General features: G+C 48.3%; 1 protein-coding gene across 2 annotated transcripts in view; it reads right to left on the bottom strand.

Annotated features, from left to right (window-relative positions):
- The window catches only part of COL27A1 (collagen type XXVII alpha 1 chain), a 160,105-nt gene that overhangs the window by 130,274 nt on the left and 17,424 nt on the right, over nucleotides 1-12,407 (bottom strand). For both annotated transcript variants that reach the window (XM_056352258.1, XM_056352257.1), the window contains one exon: nucleotides 3,449-3,502. In XM_056352258.1, coding sequence (XP_056208233.1) covers nucleotides 3,449-3,502 — 54 coding nt within the window. The remainder of the gene's footprint in view (nucleotides 1-3,448; nucleotides 3,503-12,407) is intronic.

Below are 12,407 nucleotides of genomic sequence, written 5' to 3'. Positions count from 1 at the left end.
TCCGTGTTTGAAGAAATGCAAAGGTCATCTGCGGAAATGAAGCACAACACACGTCGCTTGCACGGAACTGCTCTGCTCGAGTTGCTGTGCTTGCACCCAAGTGCCACCACTCACGCACACAGCCACGGAAGAGCGGTCCCACTACATGCCCAGCAAAGTGCTTTCACATCACGTAAAGCTGGGGAAAGCCTTCACTGCTAAATCTGCCTTTCCCCTGAGAGGCACCTCAGATCTTACACAGACACTTGTGAAGGCACACGGCACATTTATTTGAGAAGTGGTGTGGACAGATCTCTTGCTTATGCCTCAAATTCTTTAATGCAGACATAAAAGCCACAAACAATTGCGGGTGGATAGGGACAGAGAGAAAACCTTCCTGTCAGGCATGCTTGACCAACACAGCAACACCTACATAGGTTTGCTGAGCTCCTGAGCAAGTGTTATTAGCCGTCATTTCCAGTCATCAGAACTGCAACACTTCTACTCCTTTCCCTTGGAGTCCCTTAGGTAATAATGAGAAGGAGAAACACCCAGCTTTCACTTGTTATATATCTCTGCCTTCGTAGTTGCAGAGTGGAGCACAGGTATAGTCTGCATCTGTCTCAATGGGTCCCTGATGCTGTGTGATAGGGTGTAAAATTAATTCCATGCTCCTAAAATGGGGTTTGGCTTTTAAACTAAACCTGAGAAATTACCATTTTCAAGATGACTGCCCGTATCCACTTAGCTACCCCACCGCAGGTTGCACTGGAACACCGAGATGCACCCTGAACACAACCTCTTTCATGCTGCTACAAAGACAAGCGTTTGTTACTGCCAACCAGGGTAGCATTGCTTACACGGAAGAGCAACATTCCAGCTGCACAGGCCAGCCTCACGGTACTCACCTGCTGGAAACAAGGGGACAGAACCATGGGATGAGCCAACTTTTCTTACAAACTGTCACTGACCACCATCCCACCCTCAAAGCAGAAGCTAATCAGAGCTTTTGATTTACCCTGATCAATCTGGGAGGAGAAAGGGGGAAAACCCCCAGAGATTACACAGAATTCAAAGGAGTGGAAATGCTGCGCTACATCAGCAAGAGAGCAACTTTACGGTCTCACAGCTACAGAAGGTCATGAGTCAAATGCTGCTACTATATTTTCAAATGAGCCAAGTAATTGCATAAGCATTAATAATGCAGAAATTATGCACGCTACAAAGGCAATTACGGCTCACGCTTTAGGCCATAAACTGCATTTGTGACAAGAAAAAAATCCTTCCTTCCCCCTGGCATTGGCACTGCAAAGTTGCATGCAATACCCACCTCCCCTCAGGAGCTCCAGTTCTGGGCTAGAGCCTCATGGGACACCTCATGGGTTACCCATGGGCTGGGCTGGTGTAAGAACTCTGCAGCTGCTTTGTTTGAGATCAGGTTAGGCAGAGGTAGAACGTAACCTCTGCAGTGTTGCATGTTTAATTTTAAGTGGCTCATGCACAAGAAAAGCAGAAGATGCAATAATTCCCCTAAGCCTGTCTTAGTTTCTGGCAGCTCCTCTTCTTTGCAATGAAATCCTTAAACCCCAAAGAACCACAAGAAAAAAAATAAAATAGTAGAAGCAGCACGTTGCAAAGTCAAAACAATGTATGCACAGAGCAGTTCTGTCTCCAGTACTCAGGCCAGACATTTGCAGAGTGACCCTTTTGCCCCCTCCCAAAATTAGCACAGCCTCTTTGCAGAGGTCTGAGCCAAGCCAGGCTCAGCTGTGCCGAGCACTTGCTAACTGGGAACTCTTTCCTGGGCCGATTCTCAGCACCTCTGGCAGGGACTGGACTCAGAAATCCTCTGTTGCTTATTGTCTTTCAGAGGTTCATCTTAAATATAGGATGGAGCAGGCCACAGCTGGGGAATAACAGAAATTATGACACTGCTTCCACAATGCTTTTTTTCTTCAGAAAAACTCAGGTTTTGGTAGGCAGTAGAATTCAGATGTAGGGCTGAAATTTGGTCACTCACACAGCAGGCAGGGTATGCAGCTGCGGTCTCCAGACACCACAGGATTGCAAGAAGTAACACCAAACACCTCCTGGGAGTAATGAGCTGGGGTAAGAACAAACTTTCAGCCTTAATGGGGACTCGCTAAGAACTGCAAGCTCCAGACAGCCTGCTGATGTGGTTGCTGCTCAGGTATTTGTAAACAGAGGGCATCAGGGTTGTATGACCAGTCGTACTGATGTTTCACTAAAGAACGTATCTAATGGGGGGCAGATTGTTCTGTCTGTAAAACACAAAAGCCTGGTGCTGTCGAAGACCTTACACTTACAGCCCGAGTCAGTGTTTGGGACTGTTGACATCCATCCCAGGCTGCAGGGCACCCTGCAGACCCCCTGGATCTCACTGTTGTAGAAAGGAGGTGCGTTTATCTTTCCTGGTTACTGCAAGATCTCACAGGACTGTAACAAGTGTCCTCAGGGAATGCACAGCCTTCTAGCTCCGAGCCTCTTGGTTGTTCTTTAAAGACATTACATGGGGTTGAGTTTTAGCCAAGTATGTGTGAGGAAATCTCCCTCTGCTGCCAGGCCAGGATGCTGCCTGGATCACGGATCCAAATATTCCCTTCTTCCAGCCTCAGACACTTGCATCTTTTGACTCCCAACCCACATCAGTTCAGTGCTCAGGAAATGGGCTCCATGACTGCACCTTGTGGGACAGCACCATGCTACCATGAAAACGGTGCCAACACTGACCGTATCCAGGTCAGGCACGTTGCCCAGCTTTGGGAGGCTGCTCCTGCAGCTAGGCCAGTGCAGGAAGCTTTTCCCACAGCTCACTGCAGCACTCAGCACCAGATGTTTCCTTGGTATAGCACTCAGCGTTCAAAGATCTGCATCAGAACTTAATGTGGGGAGGAAGAAATTCAGGAATTTGCAATGGACCTCATAGAACAGCTAGGAGGTTTTGCTCTAGATCTTGAAAAGGAGTCAGAGAGCAGGTCTCAGTCTGGGGAACAGAAGAGCTCATCCTTGTGTTTGAGTCCTTGGTCCTAGATCATGGTCCCATGTGAAGGCATACTGCCAGTGAAGGACCTCGAAGGAAGCGATTTGGGAAGCTGGGGAGAGCGAAGGACAGAACAAAAAGCAAGCAAAACTAATATTCAGCACTGGTCTTGCAAGAAGGAACGGATATCGGAAACAAAATGAGACAGACAGAGCTCATACTTCTGACAGCCACTGGGAAACATTCATCCCCAGCCTTTCCTGGTGCCAAACAGCACAGGGAGGCTGCAAATCACCGGTGTGGCCTCCTGAAAACCTTTAACGGGGAATGAGAGAAAGGAGGCTGGCCAGACCTCAACAGTGGGGCTTGCAGTGATCGTAAGTCAGCCACAGGAACATACGACAGCCCTTGGAACAGTAGGGCAGGCAGACGCAAGCACAAATGGATAGAAACTTTTAAATCACTTACTCGGGAACCTCTCTTGCCAGGTGGTCCTGGTAAGCCCGGCAGACCTGGTGGACCCTAGAAAAATAAAATCAAGTATTAATGACAGTTGTATAACAGGATGGTGCTCCTGGCAGTTTCAGAGAGACCCATAACACGACCATCTGGAGAAGACCTGAGGACAAGGGCCAGTTATAACACCATAGCCAGAATTTCCCTCCAACTCACACTATTACTAGAAAGGGATAAAAAGCCATGCACAATAACACCTGCAGAAGTGTGTATTTCCACAGAGAGGGAGCGTTCACGTCTTTCTGCTGTGGACAGCATTCCCGTGATCACAGCTGTGTTTCATGCCTTCACTTCTCCCGGACCCGTGCTGTAACACAGGGTAACACAACTGTCTCTCCGCTTCAGTTTCCTGCTGCGTGCTAGCACACCACAGAAGTAACGTGTTAGCATCTTGGCAATGGAAGAACATTGTGTTTTGTAATATGTATCAGCTGAGGATATATAGCTCATGGTATTGTAGGTTCCTACATGAGTTACCACATAATCACATCCCAGCATTTCATATTTCAAAGTGGTGTCTTATAAAACATAATAAAATTGGTGTCAATGTTGGAAATTCTTAAGTACGGCTCTGTAACATAAGAGAGGTCAACTCATGCACGTCAGAGTAGTGGGGGTTCTTGGAAGAGGGTGAGAACGAAGTGGAGATATCAGGCGCCCAGCTGTGCACTGATCTGAAACAGGTTAAGAAAAAATACTTAACCAATGAAGTTTGAACCCCTTTGAATTTATTAATTTATTTATTCATTTTTTCAATGGACTGGATAACTCAGATTTCTGGAGAGCCATTTGCTCCTCATAACTCTTCAAAACTTCTTTTCCCCCCAAGCAAAACATGCCTAGCAAGAATAACTGCTAATTAAAGTGTCTCCCAGAGGATTTATATTCTAGTAGCTTGTTACAAAAGAGGACCTTTCATTGCATCCAGGGGAGAGAGCGGCTCAGAGCAGCAGACTGCCGGCTGCTTGGAAGGCAGCCCGAGCTCTGGGATGGTGCGGCAGGCAGGAGAGCAGGTCCCGGGAGCCATGCTCTGCGGGGCAGATGGGTGCAGCGCTGGCAGCAGGTGCAGCGTGGGCCACCCCAGCGGGACCTGCCGTGTGCGACGCCCCGAGGAGCTGCCGCGGGGCTGCCCCTGCTGCGGGAGGGCCAGGCACAGCCGCCCCACTCAGGCTCCGCAGCCGGCTACCAGCCCCGAGGAAGAGCAAAAAGTTCATGATCTACAGTGTGGTTTTCAGGAGCCATCAAGGCGTGATTTAGTTACAACAATAAACCCTGGAGATCCCTACCCTAAATCTCATGCCCAGGATAAGACTTTGAACAGAGAAAACTTGCCTGAACCATACAGGTAACTGATGAATAAACACTCCCCTAATATTACGAACCCTCCTATAGAAAAGCAGCAAATTAATTTGTATAAAAGCGATCTTTATAAAAACCAGACATTCAGCCAAACTTGGTACAGCAGAAAAAAAACCAGAGGAGCAGTAAGCAAAACCCAGAGTAGATCTCTCTATGCTACCAATTTGTCAGGACATCAAACGAACCACATTTTTTTTCCTGTAGTTAGTTCTATCTGTAGTAAAGATGACAAGAGGATTGTTTTAAAAGCGTTAAGAGCCTACACAGCATAGAACAGCTAATGCCCCATGGGGAGGGACTTCTACCACTGTCTCACTCACTGCTACTGCCCAACGCTGCTGCCTCTTCTGGAGGTTTCCAGCCTCTATAGCCTGGGACACTTCATCTGATCCCTTTGCAAGTTTCTTATTGCTGGCTAACACAGTATTACTGGTCCTTGTATTAACAACCCTCATTGATACAGCTGACCTTCATTTTAGCAATATACACAGCGTTTTAACCTGCTATTGTGCTAGCCCAGGGCCCCGTGCATAATGCAATTATACAGCCGTGCAAATAGACACATGATTGTAGGGTTTTTTAAGCCTCATGTATAATTGTGTTCCAGAATCCAAGCTTTTATTAAAAAAATCCCCCTTGCCCTTTTAGTTGGGAAGGTAACTATCAAAACGTGAATCCAATGCAACAGATGCAGCGACAGTTAACAGTTTACCAAAGATTAATTCAAGTCCTTAACCTCTTCTCCATCAAAACCCATCCCCGTTTACCCTTGGAAGGAGAAGTAAAAGAGAAGGCGCAACTGTCTGCGTTCCCTGCGTACCAGAATCTAGGTGACCTTTTCCACCTTCCTGCTAACAGCAGCTGCAATTGTACTTGGCCACTTGAGTAAAAACCTTCTCCAAAAATGTGGGTTGTTCAGAATAAACTAAAGCTAACATAAAAATAAGGAGAGAGTTAATACCTGCACTGGAGTAGGAATATGGAGTTAAGGGAAAGGCATCTAGCTGGAATAGCACAGAAAGAGCAGTGCGTAATTCAAAAGCCCCTATCACTTTGTTTTGGTTTAAATTTCCTTTCCTTCAGCTTTTTTTTTTTTTTTTTCTCTCCTCCCCTGAAGAGTAAGAGGAATAAGGTGACTGTGGGATGAGTGGCCAAAAGGTGCCAGCCGCTACAGTGACTGCATAAGGCGAGAGCGTGACCACATATAATCACAGGCAAGCCAAGGTGGAAGAGGACTGGGGTAGCTAGATGGACACGGGTAGCTGTGAGACATGACACGCTGCAAGACCACCTTCTAGCTCCTCACATGGTTCCTTGGTAGATGGATTGGCTGGGACATGCACTGTGCCCTCCTAGTGACTCTCTTCTCCTCTGCCTTGTATGTACGCCTCTACAGCATCCAGCTCCGGTTCTCGAGCATGAGGCCCACATCAGACAACTGCCTTTGCCTGGGGAGAGCAACACTGAAATACACATGAAGAAAAATGCACATCCGAAGAGGCAGCCAGAGAAGAACAAGACTGGAGCAGGGCCCAGCTACTTACAGATGATGAATGCAGTCCCACTGAAAACATAAGGCTCCGAGACATGGAGAGTACAAGACGTCCATCAACGAGCCACCGCACAGCAAGCTGCTAGGAGTCCTCCTGGAGGTAGTGCCCACGCAGTCCCTACGCTCACCAGAGACATCTTCCCCCCCCGCCACTAACGCAGGGGTGCGGGGAAGAGTTACAGTGATCACACAGAGGCTGTCTGGATCTTTCCGTTGTTCTCTTTAGAGCATCCCCTGGGAATTCCATAGGGAGCAGCGGGAAGTGCTCCGAGAGGCAGGGAGGCTCCTTCTGCCTGGCACCTGGAGGCAGATACCACTTCTCTGCTTCTGCCCTCCCATCGCACAGACACCCCATGACCGCAAAGCTGAGAGCCTCCCGCAGCGTCTGGCTTCTTGCCTACTCCTTTGTGCAAACCGATGGCAGAGAACACACACCCCGTTATCACAAAACGCAAAATCAGAGATCAAGGAGAAACATGGCAGAAGCAGATACTCTCTCTCTTCTCAAGCCAAACAGCTGAATTGTTAACCAGCCCGAACAGTTCTGTGAAACAGCTAATGGCAGCCACATAAAAGTTTAACCCTTCTCAGTTTCCCACGGTAGCATTAGCAACGATGACTGATCCCGCTAAATGATTACAGGATTTATTCTAAGCTGCTGCTGGGAAACTTTCTGGCGCAAAAGGGACTTTTTTTTCTTAGCTTTTTGAGCTTCAGATTGCAAATGGAAAATTAAGCTAAGTTGTCTGAAAGGGAAATACATTGGACCCTGAGGACAAGAGAAATCTCACCATTTCCTCTTGCTGCCAAGATCAGCGAGTTTATACCTCTGCCTCTCCCACATCGTGACCCTCCTCACACTGCTTCCTCTGCCTGTGGCAATGCCACTGGGAGCCGTGTGCCTTCAGATCTCCAAACCTGAGCAAGGCTGAACCTGTTGGGAGACAGCTTGAAGGAAAGCATAATCGGTACAGGAACTGGTGCTGGTGATTTGGGAAATGACTTGCTTCCTTCTGAATGACTACTGAATCAACTTACTCAGATAGCAAAGTACTCCTGTCATAGTTTCCCAGGGGGCAAGTACTCAGACTAGTAGCAAACAGCTGACTATTACCCAGGACACAATTCAGCTCATGTTCCAGTGCACGCTGATACTCTGCTTTAGGGTCTCTCCACTGTACATCTGCTCCCCCCCCCCCCCCCCAGCATCACTGCCACAGTTCTCCTTTATCCCAGAAAAGGCTGTTCCAGAGGTGGGCATCCTGCACTGTGCGAAACACTGCCAGGACTGAAGACAAAACATTCCTTCTTAGATGCTAATGCATGTGGCAAAAAACAACTTAAAAGGGAGTTCAGAAAATGCATCAAAAGCTTCTCCCCACATTGGCATCAATTTCTGAGCAGTGATGTTACCCCTGCAGATAGAGAACCTGTCTTGTTTTCTTTCCCGAGGAAAACAAGGCACATTCCATAGGCAAGGCCACTGCCACAAACCCACCGTTCAGCCTTGTACGTCTGGAAAGCACCAGCACAGAGGTGCTGGGCAGCTACAGGGGCAGCACTAGAACTACAAATACCCCGCTCAGGAGAACAGGAGAAGACCTCATCCTCGAAGGACACGCCAACCCCTCCCCACCGTGCCGACCTTGCCAGGAACTGCGCACAGAGGGAGACAGGACCTAAACTAAAACCTGGCTTAAAATACTGCCTAAAAAAATCTGCAATTCTTTTTTTTTTTTTTTTTTTTTGGGGGGGGGCGGGCGGGGGAGGAAATCCAGCACTTCAGTTACTTTCTTCTGCCATACAGACTTAGCGTATTACATTTGGACACATCTGGGTTTCAACCAGTCTGAAAAGAAAAAGGCCTCATAATTCTGGCAGGGACAGGCACGTTGGTGGAAAGCCAGTCTTGTAATATGATTTCTTCAATAGACACAGATGTTTATCCTGGGTCCATACAGCACCTATCACAGAAAAGTCCTTGTCCACAACTGGATTCCTGATAGAGTGGCAGTACAATGCGTAACAAAACACTAGTATTCCAGCTTGATGAAAGCAGCTTTTCTATAGAGACAGTTCAGGAACAGTCTCTGCATGAGACGCTTCAGACTCCCGAGCAATCTCAGACCTTGGAAAGAAGTCTGAACGGGCGTGAAGAAATAAAGGATCGCCTGTTCTATCACCCGCTTTCTATTTTTAAAGATTTATAAACATACCTGTATATGTTTATACAATACATCCCCACATTCTTTGCAGCACATTTATCTCAATCACACTTCCAACTACTGCTCGTCAAAGCGAACTTTGTTTTACACAAACAGAGCTCTCTGATGCTTAGTCATTTGCTTGCAACAAGATTTCCCTTTGGGGATAGTTCTGGTTAAATTAGCAAAAAATTGTGATCCAACTGTGTGTGTGAGGCTAAAACTTTTCCCATGTATTATACAAAGCATGTGATCGCTTTTTTTTTATGACTCATTCATTAAGAGACATTCAAACACATTGTGTGTTCCTCAATTTATCATCGGCTGTCAGCTCGAGTAGCCTTTTCTGGTACAAGGAGGACTGGAAATAGGCACTTCGTATTTTATCAGCGTTCCCAATCACCTCTCTCTCCCCTACCCGCTGATTGAATTGGCAAGGATTGCTCCTTTATGAAAGGAGCTGGGCTCCAAGACAAACTGCTGGTGCGGAAGATGGCAGCTGGAGCAGTCTAGACTGGGGACATTCAGAACACACCCGCCTTTGAAAGGGGGCTGCTGCCACGCGGGCTCGAACCTGGGTCTCCTGGCCACACACCACCCTGTGCTGGGGGACAGGGGCCGCTGGCACACCCACCCGTGGGCTCTTCCCACTCAGATGCTCGTGAAGTTGGTTGAAACATGCTCCCTCCTTCCCTCCCCACTCCTCTTGCGTTACTCAGTGCTTCCACAGCCTCTTAGCGAACTCAGCCCACTCCTCCGCGCGCTCAGCATTAGGTATGGTTTTCTTGCTCTAAAAATAACCCTCAAGCACTTGTCGAAAGAGTCAATAGTTGGTTGTCGGGTCCAAAAAGCTATAGAATTACAGCCTTATTATATAGGAGGAGAAAGGTCCAACTTGGGGTACGCTGTGGGCGGCCCAGCCAGACCCCAGCTGTGCCCAGAGCAAGGGGTTTGCTCCAGCTTTCCCACATTGCGGCGAGTACACACATCCCAGCGGGCAGGGCTGGTGGGCAGGGAGCGGCTACCGCCCCCTAAACCTGCCCGTCAAACCTGCTGCTGGTATAGCCAAGCAAATGATACCTCATCCGCCACAGGAGTCAAACACCTAGCACATCGCAGCTTTGCAAGGGTTCCAGGGCTTGACATGCTGGCAACAAAATGCTTTTTTTCAATATATTTTCCTTTTGTGGGCGTCCAAGCTATTTGCAGGCATGCGCTGGGGTCACGCTGCTCTGCAAGCTGCGCAGAGGTGCGTTTGGCCCCGCGCAGGGGCTGGAGGTCTCAGGCAAGGCTCCGCAGAGGTGCTGCAGGCAGCCATGGGGATGATTCAGAGGAACATCTGCCAGCTGCTGAGTCAGTGCTGTGTTACTGACTTAGCATGATGTTTGGGTGTTCTTTTTGCTATTCCCCCGCTCCAAAAGAAATGTAGAACCGAGATCCCAAATGTTTGTGGTTATTAATTGTTCCCAAGAAATTTTTCTTTTTTAAGAACACATTATCCTCCCTTCCTTAGCCACCCAGCAAACCAAACATTCCTGAAGAATTAATCCTCTACCATTGGTTGCATGTGGGATGCAACATCTCTGCTTCCTGTTGCGCAGCACCGTGGCGGTCTGTCGGGACAGATAAATCCACCGAGGGTGCTGCCTTTCATTGCTAGGTGAACAGATCCTTTTAGCCCCTTGCTTGCACTCCCCTAACCACGTGGACACCTCCCTCCATTGTGGGGATGGAGCCCTTCTGCACAGCTAAGGTATTACCAGTTACTCTGGTAGCATTCGGAAAGCCAGAATTGCAGAGACCACAATGTGCAAGTCATCACTGCCTCGCACCGTGGCTCTCATTCGCATCCTGGTTTTGGGATGGGATGATTAAGATGAAAGACGGTCCTTCCTCTCCAAGCAGAAGCCAGACAGTTAGGGTGCTGCCGGCTGCCAGCCTGCCTCTGCCCCAGAGAACCTCGCCAAGGTGGCCCCAGTCCTTGCTGAAAAGGTAAAGGCAATTTCCCATACACGCTTCTCTGCCCAGAGGGACAGCGTTCTCAAGAGACCTTGTATCAGGCAACACAAATGGGAAAACTAATGAATCATCGTACCCTTCCACCCGTGCACCAGACACCGTGGGTGACGTTCCCAGCCCCTCACCTGTCCCGTCCTGGCAAAGCGCCGGGCTGCGGTACCACGCAGCAGAGCAGGAAGGGCTGCACTGACCTCATCCACAACGGCTGCCCAGCACCGCGGGGACGGCGCCAGGTAATTACTCAAGCACAGAACATTTATCAGCACTTGCTCTGAAACATGCTCGTCTGGCCATAGAAGTGCTACATTAATTTCTCAACATGTCATCCCTGTTCCAGTCTTTTCCCCTCTTTTTCTTCACACGTCAGAGACATCCAGCGAAGTACGGTGCAGAGATCTGAGTGAGTCACAGGAGCTATCAAGCTCTGCATGGCAGCCAGCTGCAGCCAAGCCATAACCTTTCCCTTCCAAAGTGCCAACTTTTGTTTCCAGCAGTCAAAGAGGATAACAAGGCCAGACAGAGCCTCAAAATGTTCTCCTTTCCCTCAATTCAGGACTCCCGTTGTTCTCAGACAGGATGGAAAAACCCTGCCATCTCTTCCCTCAGCCCTCTACAGCCTGAATTTGTTTCTTTGCTATGATTCACAAGCTGAAAGGGATTTTCCACTCCAGTTCAATAATAAGCACTTTACATTGCAGGGGGAACTGGGGGCTTGGAGCTCGGTCACCCTCATGACACTTGCAGGGTAAGAGGGTGGAAAAGGTCGGGATTTCGCTGGGCTCAGAGCAGGCCACCCACACCCACCCCTACAGGTAAGTCGTGTTTTAAGAGAAGTTCACAGTTACCAAATTTCTCCTCTTGGAAATATGCCTAAAACAACTCTCCATGCAACACAGCAGGCTGCCCAAAGACAAAATCGCCGAAGCTCAGTCCGTCTACTCAGGGATTTACCACGGTTCCTCCGCGCAGACAGACCACACCAGGGCCGCATGCCTGCGCCAGCCTGCGCCCCATCCCCTGCCCGCGTAGCACCCCCACCCCTCCCACAGGGGGACCTTCCAGCAAAACACCCCCTCAGTGACTCCCTACCCAAATGACAAGGAGAGAAATCACCACACTGCTTTGAACTGGGACGGGCGGGAAATGTAAACCATCCAGGTAAGCACCCACTGGGGGCTCTGGGGAGGCAAACCCCACGTTTCACTTCAGGTGTTACTCACAACACGAGCGGCACATCTGCAGGCACGAGTGCTGTCGATTGTGTTCCGCAAGCCAGTCTCAATATTTCCATTGTAAACCCTTCTTTCACTATTTTAAGAAGTCAGCTGTAAAAATTTGCTCTAGGCTGGAACTTGGCAACCAAAGTCTCCGTCTGGGAGAAACCTATTTTACATGTACAATCCCTCTCTCTCATATACACAATATAGCAAAAGGCTGGGGCTGGAACACCAAATCCTCCAAAAAGTTGGCCAGTTTAAAGATCCTGTTTGCATTCTTGTGTTTGGAAAAAAAAAAAAAAAAAAAAAGCTAGCAGATAATTAGTGTGGTCTGACTGCTTTTAGCATTACAAAATGTGTATATACTTTTATGATGGCCAAGATATACACCCGGAGAGTAGTTATTGTGTGGAATGCAGCAGTTAAATTTATAAGGGAAACTCTTTGCACGTTTTAAGTGCAGGCTATAAGAAATAAAAAAAACCAAACTTATATCATAAAAATAGAAGAGAGCTTGTTTAAAAAAATAATTCCTGAAGCAATCTCTGTACTTGCATTCG

Source organism: Falco biarmicus, chromosome 9 (assembly GCF_023638135.1).
Source record: "Falco biarmicus isolate bFalBia1 chromosome 9, bFalBia1.pri, whole genome shotgun sequence".
NCBI classification, from domain to species: Eukaryota; Metazoa; Chordata; class Aves; order Falconiformes; family Falconidae; genus Falco; species Falco biarmicus.
Note: the sequence above shows the minus strand (reverse complement) of the source record. Positions and strands in the feature narration are given on the sequence as shown.